The following is a 23464-nucleotide window of genomic DNA, read 5'->3' as shown; positions in this document are numbered from 1 at the left end:
TTTGTTTTTGGTTAGTAAACATTTATAGGATACTGAACCAGATCATATTATTGGTAAGATGAATCATGTCAAGATAAAAAATTAAAGGGCAAGTCATTTTTTTTAATATGCCACCAAACAAGTGATGAATATATATGCTTATACCAGTTAAGCTGAAAAGACTTCTTTATATCCAAATGTTTTTTTGCTCAGCAGGCTACATTTATATTAGTAAGCTACAATTAAATACCTACGTTTGTACTATTCAAAGTGTTAGAAAGATTAAATAAATGACAACTGCCATGATGTATGTTCTAAGCAAAGCATAACAAGTCTCACAACTTCTGGAATTTAATAAATACAAAATAACACTCTCACAAATGTGTATAACAAAAATGTTTAACTGAACATTACACTTTAATATCCATATCCTGTACATGTACATTTTATTTTGTCCTGAATCATTTACTAACAAAAAATGCATCTGCTAAATACTAATTGAATCAATCGGCCTGAGAATATAACTCATCTACTTATCAAACTAAAATGGGCCTATTTAAGTCTAATACTCAGCACTGATTTACAAGCCATGAGCTGAAACTAAAAGGGGTAACTTGCCAAAATCATTAACATGCACCACATTACATGCAGAGAGCAAAGATTAGGATTAATAATTGCAAATGTTATTATCAAGTAATGAAGGGTGTATTAACGTGCTTCATATATGGATTGGCCAATACTGCCCAATTACCCGGTCTCTGACAAAACTCTTCTCTGGATGTTTAGAATCAACTGCTGAAACCTCTTCCTGTCACAGTAAGACAACAAATTAAAGAAATACTGCAGAGGAAGACAACTTACACTTTAACTTAAACATTTGCATATTTGATACATAACTATTTATGCTGCATCCTCACACCAGTTTTAATTAAGTGAATTAAAACCCAAACCTTTTTTGTCTAACAAAGCAACATATTTTTTAAGGGGTGGAGACAATGAAAGCTAATACCAATTTAATGTTAAAGTTGTCTCAACGTAAAAGCTGAAATAATCTTTTTATGGATTTATGTAAAAATTATTATTTACATGCAAAACAAATGATTTTTTTACTTGAAAGCCAACACACCAAAACACTGCAAAATCTACAACTCCCATAAGTATAAAGGAGTAAAGTCAAAAATATTAATCAGAACAATGAAACACAAAAACAGTAATGCTGTGTTTTTAGACACACAAGGTCACTCTCTGACAAAGGCACTCAGTCACCTGCAGAGGAAGTGAGAGCAATGAAGTGGAAGCAGATGTGGAGGAGAGCACAATGATTTTCTTTGGGCAGGTTCGAGAGCATTTCTCACCTCTGGCCTTCAGAGAAGGAAGAGACAAATGTTCAAGTATTAAAAAATACTTTCAACAAGCTAAAACAATTTTTTTTTTAAAAAAATGCGGACTGCTTTTCACTGAAACTCAATGGAGCTTAACATCAGAAGACAAAAGAACTGAAAAAACAGTTTTTCTTTAAAAAAAAAAAACACAACGGCTTTTGAATGGATTGAAGACTTGAAAATAAACTCTTTTAACAGTCATATTTTACTTCATTATACAGTGGATTTAGAATGCATTCAAACCTCTTTACTTCTTTGAAATTTTGCTGTTTCAGCCTTGTGCAAAAATCTTTTAAATTAATTTTTTCCTCGCATCAAACAATACTAAATGCTCTGACAAGACAACAAAATTTTAGGAATTTTTGCAAATTTATTGGGTATAAAAAGATGAAATATCACATTGTCACAAGAATTCAGACCCTGTGTTATAGCACTTGAAATCTGGCTCAACTCATCTAATTCTATTAATCACCATTGGCTGTTTCAACTTCTTGTTTGTTTTGCCCTTGGTCAATTCAATTGATTGGACATGATTAGGAAAGGAATTGCCTGCAGCACATTGAGACAGGATGGATTAAGGCACAGACCGGAGGAACACTATAAAACAATCCTGCAGTACTGCAGGTACCTTCTTAATTGTTTAATTGAAAAAATTTCCACACCTCTTCAGAGAGCTAGCCACCTGGTCAAACTGAGCAACTGTGGGAGAACAGACATGATAAGAGAGGGTGACAAAAAACCCAATAGTCACTCCAGCTGAGCTCCAGAGCAAGGTTATTATAGTTTTGCCTTTTTATATTAGTTAATATTTCTATATTTTTTCTGACCTTACTTTCAGTTTAGTTTTCCTTCATCGTGTATTTTTAGTTTTTATTTTACAAAGACATTTCTATTTTATTTTTATATATATTAGTTTCAGTTTTAGTAATTATGGTATGATTAAAGAGCTACTATGAAGTTTAGTTTTTGTGTCACAATGAGACAGAACAGGATATAATACGAGTTTAATGATAGTGGAAGCTTACCACACTACAAAACATAGTTAACTATTTGGTTTTGTTTTTGTCTGATAAAAACAAGCATAATCAAAACCAGGTACTGAAAATGAACAATTTTACAATTTCTAAAATATTTCCTATGTCATTTGTGCCAAACAAATCTACGCTGAATGTTGGTACTTCTTTTCTTTTCCTTTTATTGTCCAGAATGGGCCAATTTGTAATGAAATTTAGGTGAATTTTAAGGTGTGAGGTGTAGACTCTAAATGTCTACAGCACACAACATATCCTGTTCCAACGACAATGTGCTTATAATAAATGCCTTCAACATTGCATTAAAAATCTCAAATACTGGGCTTTGGTATTTTCTACCAGCCATATTGATCTCTGATTCCATCTCAGACATAAACAATTTATAGACAACATTTTGCCACCTGCAGGTCTGAAAAGATATAAAAAAATTAGAAAACATAATCTACTGTGTTCTCACAGGTGTGACCATGAAAATCACATGGGGCTTAGGAAGAACAAGGCTCTTAGACTTGAATCAGTGTGCAGACCCCACCTAGCTGTATTGAGGGAAACAAAGAAAAACAAGCATGTAGTGTCAAGGTTAGGTGCAGTGAGATTTGAATAGCCTATGCATAAGAACAGTAAACCTATAATGAGCAGAGCAAAAGCAGGTAATATGAGTATGGACAGGCAGAAAATGACAGAGACAGCATCTGAGATTAAGAACAATATATACCCTGTACATTATTTAAACCTGTTTATCAGGGCAGGATCACTGGAAACCTGGAGCCTACCCAAGCAGGTTTGGATGCAAGACAGGAAAAATCCGTGGTATGCAATATGTATGATATGGATGATGTTAAGAACAAAAAGAATATGATATTTCAACTATCTATTTTAAGAGAGAGAGAAACAATGAAAAAATGGAGACAAATATTTTAAAACATAATTCTGCTACTGGATTATTTTCATAGTATCAGGTATTTTGAGCCGTGAATATTAACTAAAAAAGAAAAATTAATAAATATAGCATAAATACAAAAACACATTAGTATGTTTAGCTTTTCATCACTTGGCAGACTCTCTTCGCTTACCTACCCTTCCTGTAGTTCAGTACAGGCATTGCCAACTCAGGAATTTTACAAGGTTTGTATCGCTTTGTTTTTAAACAATGTTTTTAAATCAAAAGTGATTGGTCAGCAACAATATACTGATATTGTATGATGACATTGAAAGTCTCTCGATCAGTGCCATTTTATTTTCAAAAATCAGGAGTGGTCTCCCCTAGACTTTCTCGTGTACTCAGATATGGGGATGGACATTTGAGGAGTAAACCGCAAAACAATGATTATATTATGCACATTAAAGAACCAATCAACAACAAATCATATCAAATTAATAACATATAGAACAATTATTATAAAAGTAACATTGAATAAATCAGACTCTGCAGCTGCATGAATAATTCAGGTAAAGTACCACTTCCGGTTGATGGATTTGGCCCAAAAGTTAATACAGATATACAATTTTGGTGTAACAAACACATCCCAAATTTCATCCATCTATCTAGTTGCATTATTGAGTTATCTTGTTTACACACACATACACGCAATTCCAAAAAATGGTATTTTCGCACTCGGAGAGGTCTAGAACATCAAGATTTCAACAAAATCTCAAGGTCAAATTTTTTTCATTATTACTTTACTTTCTCTATACTTCATGTGCGAAGTGGCAGGTGAATTACTGTCAACAAAAAGCAGGCACCAGAGAAATAAATTGAAACGTTACTCACTCATGATATTTCTGTCCCATATGGTAAAGTTTTTGTTGACCAGCACATTCCAATTTCAGGTGTTTGAATTACATCTTGATATACAAGTGCAAAGAAAGGCGGCACATCGCTTTCAATTCCACACGTTTTATGCACGTATTCAGCTTGCTCCAGTACCGCAAATGCTGTGTGAACACCCACCCTCCGTCACCAGCTGCCGTTAACTGGATGAATATGTGCGGGCGGCTCGTGGTGGATGACTTTCAGTTTTAGAGTCAAAAGTTATAAGGGTTAAAAACTAATAGCAAGAACATTCATTCAAAAACGAAAACTAAAATGATTTTTTAGTAAATTATTATTTTAATTCAGTTAAGTCTTTCCAGCTACTTTAATAGTTTTGTTTAGTTTTAGTTTTTCATTTCGGTTTTGTTAATTATTTAATTTCAGTTTACAAAAATGTTTTTTTAATAATAGTTTCAGTTTTGATTTTAGTTTTCGTTAACTATAATAACCTTCCTCCAGGGAACCTATGTGGTAGTAGAAGAAACTTGGGGGAGGACAACCATCACTGTGATACTCTACTGATCTGGGATTTATGATTGAGGACACTCATACTGTGGGAAGCAAGAATCTGTGGTCTGATGAAAATAAGATTAGTGTCATGTCTAAAGGAAGCCATGCCCCACTCATCACCTGTGTAATACCATTTCAAAGGTGAAGCATGATGGTGGCAGCATCATGCTATACAGTGTAGTTTTTTTAGTAGTATTGACTGGGAGACAACACAGGGTTGAGAGATAGCTGAATGGGGCAAAGTACAGAGATATCCTTAATGAAATCCTGCTTCAGAGTTCCTTGGACCTCAAAATGAGACAAAGGTCTACCTTTCAACAGGACAATGCCCCCAAGGACAAAACAAAGACAGCACAGTTGTGGCTTAGGGACAGATTTGGGAAAATTCTTGAGTGGACCAGCCAGAGCTGAAAATGGCTGCCCATTTACCATCTCCATCTAGCCTGACAGAGCTTGAGAGGATCTGCAAAGAAGAATGACAGAAAATCTCCAAATACAAGTGTGCAAAGTTTGATATGCCTTATTCAACACGACTCCAGCCTGTAACTGCTACAAAAGGGGCTTCAATTGTGTCATTGTGATATTTCTAAAATCATGTTTCACTTTGTCATTCTGGAATATTGTGTGTTGCTTTCTATGGGGAAAATATGAACTTAAATGATTTTAGCACAAGGATGCATGAGCAATATGTGAAAAAATTGAAGGGGTCTGAATACTTTCTGAACCCACTGCAAGATGCAGACTATTGTATTCATGTAGCCTTTTTGATCTAGAAAATACATCTATATATAACTTCAATACTTTTTAAAAATAAAAAAACATGCATAGTTATTCATGGGTGCACATGACAGTATGTAATACAATGTAGTTAAAATGCAATAACCAAAAAATGCACAGTGAAAAAGACAAGGCTGTGAAAAAACCAAATTTGGTCGTGAAAAGAAGAAATGAGAGAGTAAGGAAAGGCAAAACAAAGCAGTAATATAGTGCTGTTTCAGCTTTGGGAAGGAGAATACCGAGTAAATGAAGGTTTTTTTGAAAAGGTGGATCAACACAGTAAAAGTCCTCTTGCCCAAATCAATCTTAACAGCATAAAGTACAAATCTGACTGGAATGCCACAAAAAAATTTTTACAGGCATGTAAAAATATCTACTGTCGTCCACTGAGGAGGAGAAGTTTGCTATTTTCAGAATAACAAAAACATTTTAAATGATTTCACATACAAGAACAGAAGTAAATAGAATTATTTAGTATTATTTACCAAAAGATATTTCACTGATAGCAAGGATAACCAGAACATAAGAAAAACTACAGTATTGACTTAAATTGCTAAAAAGATACAAAACTGCATTTTTGTTATATCTTTAATTCTAAATGCAAGGTTATAGAGATAATGTTGTAAGTACAAAATTAAGCACAGAAAATCAATGTAGACGAAAATAAAACAATTGAGAAGTACAACAGCAGTAAATGAAACGAAATGCCTTTTAAAGTATATGTGGTTCATTTTCTGTCCAGCAATACAGCTTTCTTTACAAGCCTTTTAAATAAGGATACAAACACTGTATAACGCATTATGACATAGATAATAATGCACGTACAGTATGTAGCAGCAACATGCAATGTCATACACAATTATGATAATTTGCAATTTTTGCTTTTTTAATATAAAATATCAACATATTTGCAATAACAATTTTTCCTGAGTAAATTTCACACCTCTAGAATCTATTCATCACAGAAACAACCAATATATAACAAAGTAAACTTATGAATTTAAGATTTTTAGCTCAATGTTATTTAATTCTAACTGCTTCAAAGTCATTATTACAAAAAGATGCTCAAATATTTCTAACACTGTATTTTAATACAATGCCAAAGTCTGCACAAGCTCAAAATGTTGTTGCAGCTTACTTATATTTTGGGATTTGCTCCTTCACCTAATATTTTTCAGTGCTACAGTAACTGGCCTAGCAGCCTGATTTGCAGTTGGTTAACAATCTGTCTTATTGTACTTATCCCATTACATCTTCAAAAATAACAGTTCTGCAGTATTGTCTTACATAAACAAAATCTTACTACTTAGGCATACCACAAGGCTATAAACAGTTCATCTGAATTAGTATCAAAAATGTCTAGCATATTTCACTGCTTAGTTACTTTATGAGACCTAAGAGAATCCCTGGGCACAACAAGACAGTGCTCATTTATTCTTGGTCTTTTCAAATCTGCAATATGTAAAAAGTCACTTGAGACACTTGCTCAATACGCAAAGATGGAAATATTACAACAAGCTAATTTCATACAGTCACGTTAAACTGCATCTCTATGTGTTTGTATGTGAGAGCTTCACTTCAGACTGTACCCTGGCCTTTGTTTTCCCTAAAGTAAAAAAAAAAAACAATGTTGTAAATACTGTTTGGTTTTCAACTCTGCATAAACTATGAAATAGGGTTGAGCTGATGGTTGATGACTTTGTTCACTGTTAATTGGCAGGCCACATTATTGCTGGTAGTAAAAATTATCAATAGAATAGAAATTTCCTCAAATCAGCAAACTGCACATATCACATTTTTTTTTACTCTTACGTGCCTAACAAGAAAGCTGCCAAGCACTCATAAGGTGTTTTCACACTTTGTCTGTTTATTCTGTTCCAAAAAGGGAAATGAGAGAAAAGTCGTTACTTTGCTTCAATTTCTAGCTAGTTTGGTTGTGTTTCACACTGCAAGCTTTCAAGCAAACTAAACATTTAAATAAACATCCTGTGGTGTTAATTGATATGTTTAGTTCACTAGTTCTTGAACTACTTTAATTTTTTAGAAATACTTTTTCCAGGGAAAAAAATATCATGGAGGAACAACAACTGCATTTCCCCTAATTATTTGGTTTATTAACTAAACACCGCTGTACGAGCAAAATGGCAATTATAAAACAAGAAGAAGACTAATTGCAGCACTACATTCGGTACACAAAGGGCACATATGAAATGGGCAATTGAACAAAAGAAAGCCAGCTCAGCTGAGGGCATATGTTACAGTTTTATGAAGGTAGACACAACAGGCAAGTTTCATTTAAATGTATGATGTTATGTACTTACTTTGCAGTAGCCTCCATATGAATGTGACCTTAATTCAGTATATCTCAAATCACTTATCTACTGTCTTAACTCTTGTATATATTTGTTAATAATGTTCAGTATGGATTGTCTGAGTAACATTTACTACATATGTCAAAGTTAGTGAGCACACCTCACCTGCTAGCATCACTTTAATAATATAAGATTAAGAGGTTGGCCCATCATTACATTTATACCTTTCATATGTACCTTTTATTGTTTTTAAAGCTGCATATTAACTCTCGACTTAATACGCCATGAATGAGACTCCTTATCAATGACAGAAGACACTTAGTCACAGATTTTGTGACTTCTCTCATCGCGCTAAGAATCATAGTTCACTTGCAGGAGTGATATATTCATGCTAATCCGAGACAAAGGCTGCGGGCCGAGGGGAGGGGGAAGCATGACGTCAGCAGAGGGGAGCCGGACAGGGCCCTCCTCACTGTCCTGTTTCACTTCTATGCAGGCGAAGCCACGGGGGACGGCTAGTACTTAATTAAAATCCGTACCAATAAATACTCCGTGCCGCAACTATTCCGAATAACACTGTCTTTACGATTAGCGGGTTTATGATTCGCAGATCCACTGATTCGCAAGTTTTTCATTAGTAATTAGATGGAAATTATTTTGTGAGTTTTACAATTTATTGCAGAAAACCACAGAAAGCTGTAGCACTGCTATTTAAATTGACTGCAAATCCCAGCAACCCTGGAACTGCTGAAATTGCAGGGCATTTGCCACATGGGGTGATGGATTAAACAAGATGAGGCTGCTAGTTTTAAAAGTGAGCGAGAAAAAGCCAGCAGGATCGCAACTGGTGGTTTCTTTTTGTGTCAACCCTTCCGTTCAAAATTGGATTATTTTCTGTGTAAAGAAAACTTCCTAGTGTTTGTACGAAATTTACTCTTAACAAGTTTCCAACTGTGTTCTTGATGAAATCATTTTAAAATAACAGTCTTGATCCATTGTACCAATTCCTTTCATAATTTTAAACACTTCAATCATGTCACCTATTGATCTCCTTTTGCTTAAACTGAAAAAGCTCAGCTCTTTTAATCTTTCCATTCCCTGTAGCCCTGAAATCAGCCTAGTCACTCTTCTCTGGACCTTTTCTAGTGCTGCTATGTCCCCAACTATCACTACCTCTCTCTTTCTGGGAACTGGTGGCCAATTGGAGCTCCTCATCCCTGCCCACCACCTCAGAATCATCAGAGACACCGTCAAGCTCCACAAGGACATGAAAACGGTTTGACGCTTCAAATTCTAGGGTTGATGACCCTGGACAGTGTGCACTCTTTAACTTATGCCTTGTGACTGTGACCCACCCATCTCTACCGGTCTGGTCTGGAATCTCCTCCCGTGCCACCTGAAGAGTGCACACTATCTCTATAAAGGACACCTGGGCTGGGTCAGCCAACTCCTCCTCCAGTTCAATGACCCTTAGCACAAGGTGCTGGATCAGCTAGCATCTAATGCAGATGTAGCTCTCCTAGACGACTGGCTCCTCCAAGCCATCAATTGTGCTAGACCATCAATGATGTTGTCTGTTAGGCTTTTTTCTCTGAATTTACTATCTTACTCTTCTTTATTTATTTATTTGGTTAGTACAATGCTATGTACTGTATACCCTGCCGTTCTTTCTTAAATTCTGTGAAGTGCCTTGAGCATGGGAAAGGTGCTATATAAATAAAATGTATTATTATTATTATTATCATCATCTAAAAAGACCAACATTCAACAGGACTTGCATTGTACTGGCCTCAGTATTAAAATTTGATTTAGAATTACTAAAACTGCTTTAACTTTATTTTTTTAATTAAAATGAAATGACTTAACTTAAATGGTAAAACTAAAAAATTTAAGCCAAAGAAAATAGATTATAGAACTGCTATAGTTATTTTACACCTTCTGTTCCCTTAAGCTCTTGTACTATTCTCCCTCTCAACTGCCAGATGCTTGTCCTTCAACAAGGTTAACTTTTCTTTTTTCTGTCTGTTTAACTAACTCTGCATTCCTCTTATTCCTTACTTAAAAGCTCTCCACTCACACTGTTTGTATTTACCCTGTGAATGGGCGGCCGGAACCCTCACCCGGCTGGGACACCTAGAGTGTTGAAGGGGGCCAATAGAGGGCAGCCCCCTTGGTTTCCAGCAGGGCCACAGGTCATGAGCATGGGAGTTCAAACCTGTTGGAACCTATGGCCCTTTCTAGAGCCTTATTTGGCCACACTTCCCGGAAGTAGCTCATTGGGCACCTGGAGTCCTTCCAGGTGCCCTATAAAAATGGGGCCAGAGCTCACCATTCTGGAGGGGGAGTCGGGAGGAAGAGGACAAAGCTTGAGGAGGAGTGGAGGGAGAAAGACTGGTGGCAAGAAAGGACTGTGTATTGGTGTGTTGTGTTGACTGGTGGTTTGTGCAGTTCAAACTTTAAATAAACGTGTGTAGTGTGGCAAAACCTGTCTCCTGCCTGCCTGTGTCCCGGTTGGCGTCACACCCTGTATTAATGAACCCTTATGCTGTGGCCCACTTAACTGTTCTACCTCCAGATCGAGATCGATAGATAGATAAAATTTGCTTAGTGAATATCTGTCATATCTGCTCCTATAGCTCCTTGTGTCTAATCACGTGTCTTAACACTGGCTGCTTACCTACACACCGCTGAGCCTTCCCATGTATTGCTTTGAAGTCAGCCCCAGCCTGAGTACACATACAAGTACAAATAACTTTTCCAAGTGCAGCTCCAAACACCTAGCTACCTATGCTCCTGTGCGGACGGAAAAAAAAAATGCAAAAAAACCCTTCTAAAGGGAAAAAGCTTTTAAAGTTCTTGCACGGTTCCTTAGCTGCAAACAAAATTCAAGTTTATAGGAGCAAAATGTATTTTTTTAATTAACTCTCACAGCACAGAAAACACCAGAATCTCTCAGCAACTCTCAGTAGCCTCTCTCGTTTGCAAAGTTGACATCAGCATGTCAGCACCTCAAATCCAGATTCTTGGAAACTTTTATTCAACTATTAACACAATAGTTTCTTGATAATGAAAGTAACTTCATCAATGTATTTAGCTTAGCTTTGTATTTCCTATGCAAAAAAAATCTAAATAAAGAAAACAAGAATAATACTTATTCCTCAAATATATTTTAAATTCAAAGATATCACCAAAAAAAAACAAAGAATAATACTACAATTAAGATACAGATTTGAAACACAAATATGATTGCAGCACACTTTCTAAACTCATAAAAACTAAAAAGTGCCATTCAGGAACATTACCTGTCTCCACTGTGGAATAGGTGCAAGTCGGGCCTGCTCTTTTGGTCGGAGAGAGGGATGAGTCAGCAAATGCTCCTGGCATAGGAATGTTGCATGAAGAGACAATGGAAACAAATAGCATCCACCACCAAAAGAAAAAATAAGAAAGGTATTGGGAGGCAGAAGCATGCATTCTAGCTAAAATAATGCAAAAAGAAGCAGAAAGTTCCCAGTCACACTGTAGTGAAAACATAATACAAAAGAAAAGGAAAAAATGTAAAACAAAACTGTGACCCCTTTCAGTTATACAAGTACTTTTTTACTAAAAAGGCTGAAAGAGATAATAACTATTTATACCCTATTTTAAAAGGGTATTAGTCTGAATATTCTCTGTTGTTTATGGCAAATGTGTAAAAAATGTTTATTTAGCGACTTGGATAGTAAATAAAGAGCAAAAATACAACACATGTAAATTAGGAAAAACAATGTTAAAAATACAAATAAAAAATGTAAAATGAGGTATGCTTCTGCAAAACATTCTTCCCATGAATTTATCCTGCCTAAGAGTCAATGTTAAACACTAAACAACAATATATAGGTTATACAAGCCCTGAATGGTAGTTGGGCTTAAGATTTTCTTTAATACTAGAAGATACATAGACCTCTGATCCTCAAAGAAGGTTAAGGAGCTATCTAAAGAGTGATGAAAGGAGCTATTTAATCTCATCCCATGCACTCTTTATTCAAAGCAATGGGCCACAGTGTTAGCAAGCTGCTCAATGGCTCTATATTCAGGCTGGTCACTTTGTTTTGGTATGTGTGGCAGTGTCCTGTAGTATTGTCATTTTTTGTTCGTAGTCAGAGAAACAGCTCCTGCTTTTGGCTTGATTTTGAGCTGAAATCATAGATCTTGTTGTTTTCATGGCATGACAGTGCTGATGACTTTGTTTTGTGATTACAAAGTACGACTTTTGGTTTTAATGAAAATGACCAGTTTGCTGTAAAAACCCAAGCAGATGTCAGTTTACACAGGCAGCTGTCTGTGTTTGTCACACATTTATTTGCCTCCTGCATTTGGCCTGTGTAATGCTCTTCACTTTCAGTGGATGGAGTGTGCCAATATGGCTGTTCTTGTTGTGTCAGCCACCGCATGTGCCTATACCGCCATTTGCTGAAATAATGACCCGATTACGTTGCTGGGGTAAGCCCACACCTTCAATACCACAATCAAGATTCAAGGCACAGTGGGTTGCAGGTTTCTGCAGGACAGACAGGCAATCCTTTGCATTTTAACATATAATTTTATATACATACACACACACATATGTATATATATATATATATATATATATACACACATACACACACACATATAATATATATATATATATATTAAAGAAGTGAGCCACCCGCGAAATAAGAAAATCCGCAAAGTAGAAACCATATGTTTATATGGTTATTTTTATATTGTCATGCTTGGGTCACAGATTTGCGCAGAAACACAGGAGGTTGTAGAGAGACAGGAACGTTATTCAAACACTGCAAACAAACATTTGTCTCTTTTTCAAAAGTTTAAACTGTGCTCCATGACAAGACAGAGATGACAGTTCTGTCTCACAATTAAAAGAATGCAAACATATCTTCCTCTTCAAAGTAGTGCCCGTCAGGAGCACTGAATGTCAGAAAGTGAGAGAAAACCAAACAAATCAATAGGGCTGTTTGGCTTTTAAGTATGCGAAGCACCGCCGGTACAAAGCTGTTGAAGGCGGCAGCTCACACCCCCTCCATCAGGAGCAGGGAGAGGGAGAGAGAGAGAGAGAGAGAGAGAGACAGAGGAAAACAAATAGTGAAAAATCAATACGCGCCCTTTGAGCTTTTAAGTATGCGAAGCACCGTGCAGCATGTCGTTTCAGGAAGCAGCTGCACAAAAGATAGCAACGTGAAGATAATCTTTCAGCATTTTTAGACAAGCGTCCGTATCGTCTAGGTGTGCGAACAGCCCCCCTGCTCACACCCCCTACGTCAGGATCAGAGAAAGTCAGCGCAAGAGAGAGAGAGAGAGAGAGAGAGAGAGAGAGAAACAAAAGTAAGTTGGGTAGCTTCTCAGCCATCTGCCAATAGCGTCCCTTGTATGAAATCAACTGGGCAAACCAACTGAGGAAGCATGTACCAGAAATTAAAAGACCCATTGTCCTCAGAAATCCGCGAACCAGCAAAAAATCCACGATATATATTTAAATATGCTTACATATAAAATCCGTGATAGAGTGAAGCCGCGAAAGGCGAAGCGCGATATAGCGAGGGATCACTGTATATATATATATATATATATATATATATATATATATATATATATATATATATTAGTGGAATATAGCGCCCCTTGAACCCACCAGACAGACGTCCAGGACATACGTTTAAAAGCACCAAGAATACTTCCTTTAATATTCTACTATAAAGTGCACAAAACACAGAACACTCCACAATTCTTACAATAATAACACAAATCAATAATCAATAACACAATCCTCCAACTCCCAGCAGCTCCGTCACACTCCCACCCAACTCCGGTTCAGTCTGCTGGGGTTTCCCACAGTCCTTTTAAAGTCCATGACCCGGGAGTATTTCTTCTCTGGGTCAACACCACATCTTCCTTTATCAAGTGCCCCAGAAGTACTGCGGGCTTCCGTCCTCGTGACCCCGAAGTACTTCCGGGTAGACGTCATTGTAATATCCCCCTGGTTCTTGGTGAGCTCCCCCTGGCAGCACCCACGGCACCCAACAGGGCTGAAGAACTGAACTAAAGTCTGGGGAACCATTTCCATCCAGGGGAGCTGCCATCTAGCGTCCCGGGGGATGTATTGTCCTGTAAAGGCTGTTTTCTTTATTTGAGGGACGTCCCGGCCGGACTGAAATGCCGGTCGTCCATCACAATATATAGTAGACATGTGGACATCCTTACAGCAGTTTAAACACTCCTTTATCACTTCCAGTGTTTCACAGGTTCAAACACAGCTGTAACCTTTTATCTCCTAGAAGTGCCTTCTTACTTCAGACCCAAACACCTTCCCAAATATAATGTTAACTTCATGCTGCGCCATGCATTCCTGTACCACTGAGCCTTCTACTGGTGTTGAATTGTCAAATCTCCAAGGAGGCATATCTTCTACCCCTACAGCACTCCCTATATAGTTTACCTGTATCTACATTTATAGATATATCTATTAATATTTAGGGATTGTGTATGGACAGACAGACAAATAGAAAGCACTGTAAAAGAAGAGTTTTGGTAACTGATAAACGTCATAGAAAGTGCAGCAATCAGTAAAAAAAAAAAAAAAAAAAAACATAAATCAATATCTGTTGTGGCCATCCTCTATCTTAAAAATGGCAGCAATTCTTTTAGTACATGTTGAAGAGGTTTCTGAAGGTACATGAACTCGAATTTTAGGTGTCAGTCTTTGTCTTTGCAAGTAATCCCAGACTGGCTCAATAATGTTGAGATCAGGGTTTCTGTGGTGGTAACTATCTATTGCAGAATATACCTTTTAATGACTTTGGCTGTGTGTTTGGGGGCATTGTCATGCTGTAGAATGAAGAAGCTGCTTCACTGACCATACTTATTGATGAAAAAGAATCATCATTTAGTTCTCAGCAATGAACGGGCTATCTATTTAAATGAAATCACAAACTCCGATAAGGGAAATGCAGTCAAACACCTGCAAGGAACTTTCATTGTGCTTCACTTTTGCCTGCATAAATTCACCAATATACCATTCTCTAGCCATTTCGTGGATAAACTACTTTCTTGTATCTTACAGATACAAATTCAAATTTTGACTCATCAGGGTAGGGTACCAGCTGCCATTTTTCTATACTCCCATCCTTGTATGTTTGTACATAGGTGATTTGTTTGGCCTTATTTCCACCTTGGAGGATTGGCTTTTTGGTTGAATTTCTGCCAAATGTAAGCTGATAGTGGTGCCTGACATTGTCAGATTTTGAAAGGAAGTGTGCATTTCTCTTTTTCTGCGACCAACCACCATGTTTCTGGTACTCAAACGTGCCTGTTTATACTTCTTTTGAAGAGCTTGGACAGCACATCTTGAAACACACATCTGGTATAAAAATATCTGCTTAGAAGGGACTTGATAAAAGTATGATCATCTTGCTTCTAGTCACTATGCTCAGTTTTGCCATGGTATAAGATCTGCTGGTTAAACTGCCACATATACCGCAACCTCACCTTTTTAAGTACTGTTGCCCCTTGCCCTGTTTAATTTCCTCCACACAGCTGTTTCTGTTTCAACCTATGCATTTTAATCATTATTACCTGTTTGTTATGTTTGTTTAATCAAGTACTGGTCTTTACTATATGCCTATAATAATCTTATGTCTTTTAATTGAGCTATTAACTATGTTAGTTTTCTTTCTTTAAGGACATTCAAATATCTCACTTTATTGCTTCACTTATTTTTCCTAAAAGTCATGTTTAAATATGCTCTTTAATATTGACACAAAAATCCAGAAAAGATTAAATAACCATCTAAGGCAAATATTTTTGTGAACTTGTCTCAAGTGTCTAAAACTTTCTGCATATTACTGTGAGTATAACGACTAGTTAAAGATTACTACTGCAAACACTGCTGTTAGTTAATCAGCATTTGAATCTAAAGTAGACATCATACTAACACTCTTGCCCGGGTTTTAACTATGATGAATACTTTTCAACCACTGGTGCAATACAAGAGGTTCTGCACATAATCCCTAAAGACAATATGGATGGAGAGATCCAGTCATTCATTACTTACAAAGCACAAAGTTGCCATTCTGTAAACTTTTTCCAACAAAAACTGCCTGATGCTGCCACAATTAGCAACATGTCCCCTATAGTAATTTAGTGCAAAAAAAGCATGAACGTGAGAACAAAAAAGGTAAAGAATTACATTTCTGAACCTTATCAAAAAGAAACAAAGTACAGTAAAACCTTGATTATACGTCACTCGATTAACCGTCAGGGCCAAAAAAAAAAAAAAAAAAACTATGTACATTGGAACAACTCTACATTGTTGCTAGTACCTAGCTAGCATTCTTCCCCAGCACATGTCACACTGCATTTTAAAAACACAGTGTCAATTACTGTACGCACCTTCAGTTTTAATAGCGTTTCGTAGCATTTCACTTTTGCTGTAATTAACCTACTATACATTGTTATGGCTGATAAACATATGCGTGTAATGTTGGAATTGTCGAAAAAAAAAAAATGAAATTATTAAACATTTACGAAACAGTGAAAGTGCTTCAAGTATTGCTTCAGTTTACAGAGTAGGAAGAACAACAGTGAATGAAATGAACCGCAATGCAGTCAAAACATGTTGAAAATGGAAACCATTGATGGTAATGTTAAAAATCGCAAAACAATGAAACGTGCTAAAAATGAACAATTGGATATTGTCAGGTATCAGTGGTTTATTCAAACATGAAGCCAAGGAATTCCACTATCGGGACATATAATAATTGCAGAAGCTATTGAGATGAAGAAAAAAACTTGATGGGGATCGCTCTTTCAAAGTAAGCACTGGACGGATAAAAAAATGTAAGTTCCGCCATGGTACTCAACAATTGGACACTGCAGGAGAAAAGCGGAGTATAGATAGCACAGTTATTGCTGATTATTGTGAGAAACTACACAAGGAAATAGCTAAGCGAGGTCTGGTTAGAGACCAAGTGCACAATTGCAATGAGACTGGCCTTAATTGGAAGGCACTACCTCAAGAGACTTTGTCCTCGATGTCTGAAAAATCGGCACCAGGATTTAAGCTGCAAAAAGATTGCATCACTGTAATGGTGTGTGCTAACGCAAGCAGCTGCCATAAATTTCCATTGCTTGTCATAGAAATATCAGAAAAGCCTAGGTCATTTAAAAACATAAACCTAAATGCCATCCCTGCACAGAAAAACATATGGCTGAGCCAAGGAATATTTCAGGATTTGTTCCTTAAAATATTTGTACCAGGTGTAAAATCACACGTTATTGCTGGGTTTACCACAAGAAGTGATGCTACTGATGGACAATGCTCCTACTCATCCCATATATGATTTGAAGAGAGATGACGGCAAAACAGTGCGTCACTTTCTGTTGGCCAATACAACACCACTCATCCAGCCAATGGATCAAGGCACAATTGAGAGTATGAAACACCATTATGGGAGGGGTTTTATTCAAAAACTCGTTACTTTGGATGATGAATCAGGAGTAAAAGATTTCTGGAAAAAGTACACTTTTTAATGGTGTGGAAGCCTGGAACAATCTGCCAGTTAAAGGTTTACAAAGAGGCTGGAATAAGTTATGGCCCATATCGGATTCAGCAGAAACTGAAACAAGATCTGATTCAGTTAAAATGAGAATGGTGTTGATTCTGCACTCAAAAGTTCCAGCCTGCGAAAACATTTCATTGGGGGAAGTGAATAAATTGGTTACAAATTGACAAAAAGGATGGTGGTTGTAAAATCCTGGATGATAGTGAACCAATTAAAAATGCAACTGCCGTGGACTCTGAATCCGAAGAAGAAGAGGAAGTTGCTACCGACAGAACATCAAAAATAATTAGTCACAGTGAAGCTAAAATAATGCTGTCAAAGTATATAGAGTGGTTTGAGGTGCAAGAAGAAGCAGATGCCACACAAGTGTTACTCTTATGCAAAATTCGAAGCATTGCCTCTAAAAAAACGGGTAGAGTAATAAAACAGCAAAAAATAAGACTTTTAAAAAATAAATGTATATATTTAAATCTCTATACATATATTATTTGTTGTTTTTTTTGCTTGCTTCTGTATTGTAATTTTCTTATTAAGACTGTTATATCATGTTTTGTTAATACTGTATATCATGAATTAATTTTGTTATATTTTGATAATAAATTCATTTTTGTAAATAAATACGACTATTCGCTAAACTAATCTACTATATGTAATTTTTAAAGTAACTGCTCCGTTAGCTGTCTTTTCCCTTATCTGTCACCACCCCTGTCCAGAAAGGATAATAGAGGTTTTACTGTACTTTATAAATAAAATGACAACACCTACAACGTGTAATATTTTTAAGATGACAAAGATTTGAGAAATCACCAATTTTGGCTGAAGCAGAATTGTTTTTATGCACGAGTTTAAAAGTCCTGGAAGGCTATAGGTTTTCAGCCTAAAAATGTGTTTATAGGAAGCCAATTTTGCTGTTCATCTAACTTAATTTATTAGAAAGTATAGTATGTCAGCTTTCTGTAATTCAAGAAATGAACTGTATGAATTTAGATAGATAGATAGATAGATAGATAGATAGATAGATAGATAGATAGATAGATAGATAGATAGATAGATAGATAGATAGATAGATACTTTATTAATCCCCAAGGGGAAATTCCCATACTCCAGCAGCAGCATACTGATAAAAATAATATTAATTAAAGAGTGATAAAAATGCAGTGCAAGTTAAAAAATGCAAGGTGGAGAGTGCGAGGCAGGTATAATAGTCAATAATATTGTATAGTGTTAACGTTTACAACCTCTCGATCCCTCCCCCTCCCCCCCCCCCCCACCAAAGGGGGGAAATGAAAAGACGCATAGTGTGGGGGAGGAACGACCTCCTCAGTCTGTCAGTGGAGCAGGACAGTGACAGCATTCTGTCGCTGAAGCTGCTCCTCTGTCTGGAGATGATACTGTTCAGTGGATTCTCCATGATTGACAGGAGCCTGCTCAGCACTCATTGCTCCGCCACAGATGTTAAACTGTCCAGCTCTGCGCCTACAATAGAGCTCGCCTTCCTCACCAGTTTGTCCAGGCGTGAGGCATCCCTCTTCTTTATGCTGCCTCCCCAGCACACCACCGCGTAGAAGAGTGCGCGTGCCACAACCGTCTGATACAACATCTGCAACATCTTATTGCAGATGTTGAAAGATGCCAGCATACTAAGGAAGTATAGTCGGCTCGGTCCTCTCTTGCACAGGAGTCCAGTCCAATTTATCATCCAGTTGCACTCCCAGGAATTTATAGGTCTGCACTCAGTCACCTCTGATAATCACGGGGTCCATGAGGGGCCTGGACCTCCTAAAATCCACCACCAGCTCCTTGGTTTTGCTGCTGTTCAGGTGTAGATGGTTTGAATCACACCATTTAACAAAGTCCTTGATTAGGTTCCTATACTTCTCCTACTGCCCACTCCAGATGCAGCCCACGATAGCAGTGTTGTCAGCAAACTTCTGCACATGGCAGGACTCCCGAGTTGTATTGGAAGTCCGATGTATATAGGCTGAACAGGACCGGAGAAAGCACAGTCCCCTGCGGCGCTCCTGTGCTGCTGATCACAATGTCAGACCTGCAGTTCCCGAGACACACATACTGAGGTCTGTCTGAAAGATAGTCCACGATCCATGCCACCAGGTATGAATCTACTCCCATCTCTGTCAGCTTGTCCCTAAGGAGCCGAGGTTGGATGGTGTTGAAGGTGCTAGAGAATTCTTATTATGATGTTCTTTTACTAATTCTGTTTTAATACATAGAATACATGGTATCAGACATATGAGCTTCTCTTCTATTTGAGGTTCAAAAACACACAAGTTCTTTATTCCATGTCGCTACACTCTATGTATTTTATTTCCTGATAAGCATTCATTGATTGTCAGCTGTACTGTGTATACAACCCACCTCTCTGACTAATGAGCAAATAAAACCTGTTTCACAGTGTCGTAGACAATTAAGGACTAGTTCAGAAACAATTCTTTACATATTCATTTATTTAAAAAAATACAGCCCAATCATGTGTGGTGCTATGCATTATATAAAAGTACAAGAAAAATTAGTGACTTACAGTAGATATTATATGCGCACTGATAATTTGGTTTAAAATAGCGCACTAAAAAGGACCCTACTTTTAATAATAATTTTGAATTGAACTGAATAAATATGTAACATATGATTTGTCATCAATTAATTGCTTTTTTGGCACTGAGTTTTAATAAATAAATCTGAAATTGAAGGTAGGTACTGTGTGCACTTCATGCCCATGCAAGTAGCACTAACTTCATTTGTCAGTCAGTTTCTTTTGTCTGTTTTAATGTTGTTTAATGCCGAGACTAAGGTCTCACAAAAGTATAATGCGGAAAATAAGCCTGTTTTAGGAGGGATTAAGAGGGACAGCTGAGAGAAATGTAAAACAGCACACGCTCAGAAATGCAGGCTACTTGCTCTTTGCAGAAGTGTAACCACTGAGAGAAAACAATGTCAGCTCTGCCCTTTGCAGACTCTATGGAGACAGTATACCAAAATATTCTTTGAGGTTAATAACTTCCTTACCTGTGCAGCAGTGTTGTTTGGGGATGCTTTGAACTGCACAATTAAAAAAAAATACGGGATAACCTTTATCTTGTACGTATCCTGTACGTATGTGAAAATATCACAAATATAGTACGTATGTGACATTTTCACGTACATACAGGACATACGAGATAAGGGTTATCCCATATTTTTTTTTTCCATTGTGCAGTTCAGAGCTTCTGTAGCTGTTGAACTGGCTCCTGCCACAAAATAAAATAACTCAATGCACTTCAAATGAGCAACAAATGTAAAAGCAGATTTCACACAAATGCTGATAGTGTGCGCATTCTGGAGACTGTAGTTGCGACATGAAAACAAGCTTCCAGTGCACGGGTGAGAAATCAACTGAACTGCGTGGCTGCCATGATGACAAATGATGTGCTGATATGGATGGTGTGAACCCATTTTAAGCTCTGGGTGGTGCAGAGTCTTATATTTTTGTTATTTCTGATATTTTTGTTTGTTCCATTTATTTGTTAACTCAGGTCTTGGTGAATACTGGCATGTCACCCAAAACATTGTGGTGTTTCTCCTTTGACACGTGTGTCATAGTTTTGCTATCACTGGATTAGATAGTATCAGTTGTTAGGTATGTAACATTGACAGGAGTGTGTTGCCGACTGCTTCCCAATGGCTAAGATTAAGTAAATGAAGGCTACAACTGAAAATCGGTGGAAAAAACCTCCAATGTGACATGGGCTTAGGTGAAGAGGATTGAATTGCTCTCATTTCAAAAACAATTTAGTCTGAAAATATGTTAAGATAATTGAGGACCAGAACTCTTGAGAAGCACTACATGTTGCCAACTCCAGGTAAGGTAGGCACAGATTTCACTAACTGGTCTGGATCAAGCAGCATCATTAGGTTGAGTACTTGGGTGTGTCAGGCCACAGAAAGGTTATTCTGACCGAACTACTGCTGGGAAAAAAAGAAGCCAGAGTACATCCCTAAAACATAGCGAGGCAGAAAGTAACTGGGGGTCTGCTCTTTAAAGGGTACTAAGCTTTGGCTCTATCCTGGGTGCCCAATTATTTAATTTTTAAAGAAAATAATTTTTTACCACCAAAATGGATGACTGCCTGTTAGCCTCAGGATATCAGGGGAAGCCCTCGTCATACAGTATACAACTGCCTAAATGTGTTTTAAAAACTCAAGACCTTTGATGACCCAAACTACTTGTCTCCCATGTTGCATTGTGAGTCAATGGGATCAGTTTACACAATGTAACAAACACTAATTACTCAAGTTAACAGTTTAAGTGCAACATTACCATAAATATTACAGTTTGTCCAGGTCTGAATCATCTGCCATCTTCAAATGACGGCATCTTTCCAATCGTTATATTTTTATATATTCTTAAATACACAGTGAATCAACTTATTATAGCCAGGTTTGGTTCAGGTCATATTTAACTGGTAGACACTTTTCAGTGACTTTTAATTCCTCTTCTTCATCTACTGCTCCTCTTAAATATGGTGTTCCTCAGGGATCCATTTTGGGTCCTATTTTATTCTCTATATACCTTCACCCTATTGGATCTATTTTTAGGAAATTTAACATTGCTTTTCACTGCTATGCTGATGATACACAGGTTTATATTCCTGTCTGCAACTCTACAACAAATCAACTCCACAACTGTCTGTCTGAACTAAGATCCTGGCTAATAATTTTCTTGACCTAAATCAAAATAAAACAGAGGTGCTTATAGTGGGTCCATCAGCTAAAGCCTAAATTGGTCTTGGACTTCTCAGATCTTTCTCTGTCTTTTCGAAACCTCAAATTCGCAATCTTGGTGTTACCTTTGACAGTAACCTCTCTTTTGAGAAACAAGTAAATTCTGTAGTCAAGAGTTGCTTTTTCCAACTTCGTCTATTAGGTAAGATAAAGCCTTTTTTTATCTTGTAGGGATCTTGAGATAGCTACTCATGCGTTTATTTTTTCTCACCTTGATTACTGCAACTCACTGTATTCTGGGATTAACAAATCTCTGATACGCAGGTTACAGTTGGTCCAAAATGCTGCCGCTCGCTTTCTGGTTGGGGCAAGAAAGTATGAATCTGTTTCTCCTATTTTAGCTTCTTTACACTGGCTGCCTGTCAGTTTTCAAATTGATTTTAAAATCTTGCTACTAGTTTTTAAATCTTTACATGGGTTTGCTCCTGCCTATTTATCTGAACTGTGTGTTTTACACCAGCCATCCAGAGTGCTTAGATCTTCTGGTCATCTGTCTCTGGTTGTCCCTCGTACCAAGTGTATAACCAAGGGGGACAGAGCTTTTGCAGCTGCTGCTCCTCGCCTGTGAAACTCTTTACCTCATCACATAAAGGAGTCGTCTACAACTGAACTGTTTAAAACAAGATTAAAGACTCATTTCTACTCATTTGCATTCCATGACCTTCAGTAATACTGATGGTTTCCTCTTTGTGATTATGTAACATTACTTTTATTTTTTAATGTATATAACATTACTTCTATTTATTATGTATTGTATTTTATGTTCATATATTTTATTTCTATTTGTTTTATGTTAATTATTTTGTTTTTCTTTTATTCTATTATTGTAAAGCACTTTGGCCGCAGCATTACTATGTTGTTTTAAATGTGCTATATAAATAAATTGACATTGACATACCTGTCTTTTAACTCCAGTAGACTGTGCAGGTGCATTCTCCTCAAACTTAGCCAAAAGTTGCGTTGCCATAGACTTTACTTTGTTTTGATTTCCTATTGAGGCATCAATTCTCCGCTCAGTAAGTGCACTAACAAGAGTTGGCCTTTCATCATGGCAGCTACGAGAGACTTCCTCCTGCCATTGACAGGCAACAAAGGTAACAAGAAAACAGAAGGCATTATTTCAAAAAGCCAGTCAAGAGCAAAATATATTTTCATTTTAAATAAATAAAGGATGGCTATGAAAGGAAACACATACACTACCAGACAATTCTGAAAATGCAATACACATTAATGCATAACAAAAATGTATTTAAAATATTGAAATTATAATGAAGGAATT

General features: G+C 37.0%; 1 protein-coding gene across 10 annotated transcripts in view; it reads right to left on the bottom strand.

Annotated features, from left to right (window-relative positions):
* The window catches only part of mical3a (microtubule associated monooxygenase, calponin and LIM domain containing 3a), a 431263-nt gene that overhangs the window by 129277 nt on the left and 278522 nt on the right, over positions 1-23464 (bottom strand). For 9 of the 10 annotated variants that reach the window (XM_051922884.1, XM_051922886.1, XM_051922891.1 and 6 more), the window contains exons 18-21: positions 23084-23257; positions 11107-11181; positions 1246-1341; positions 731-787 (exon numbers count right to left, since the gene is read on the bottom strand). In XM_051922884.1, the coding sequence (XP_051778844.1) occupies positions 731-787; positions 1246-1341; positions 11107-11181; positions 23084-23257 (402 nt within the window). The remainder of the gene's footprint in view (positions 1-730; positions 788-1245; positions 1342-11106; positions 11182-23083; positions 23258-23464) is intronic. The other variant, XM_051922912.1, reaches the window with a different exon arrangement.

Source organism: Erpetoichthys calabaricus, chromosome 1, assembly GCF_900747795.2.
Source record: "Erpetoichthys calabaricus chromosome 1, fErpCal1.3, whole genome shotgun sequence".
In the NCBI taxonomy this organism is placed as follows: domain Eukaryota; kingdom Metazoa; phylum Chordata; class Cladistia; order Polypteriformes; family Polypteridae; genus Erpetoichthys; species Erpetoichthys calabaricus.
This window is presented reverse-complemented; position numbering and strand designations above follow the sequence as displayed.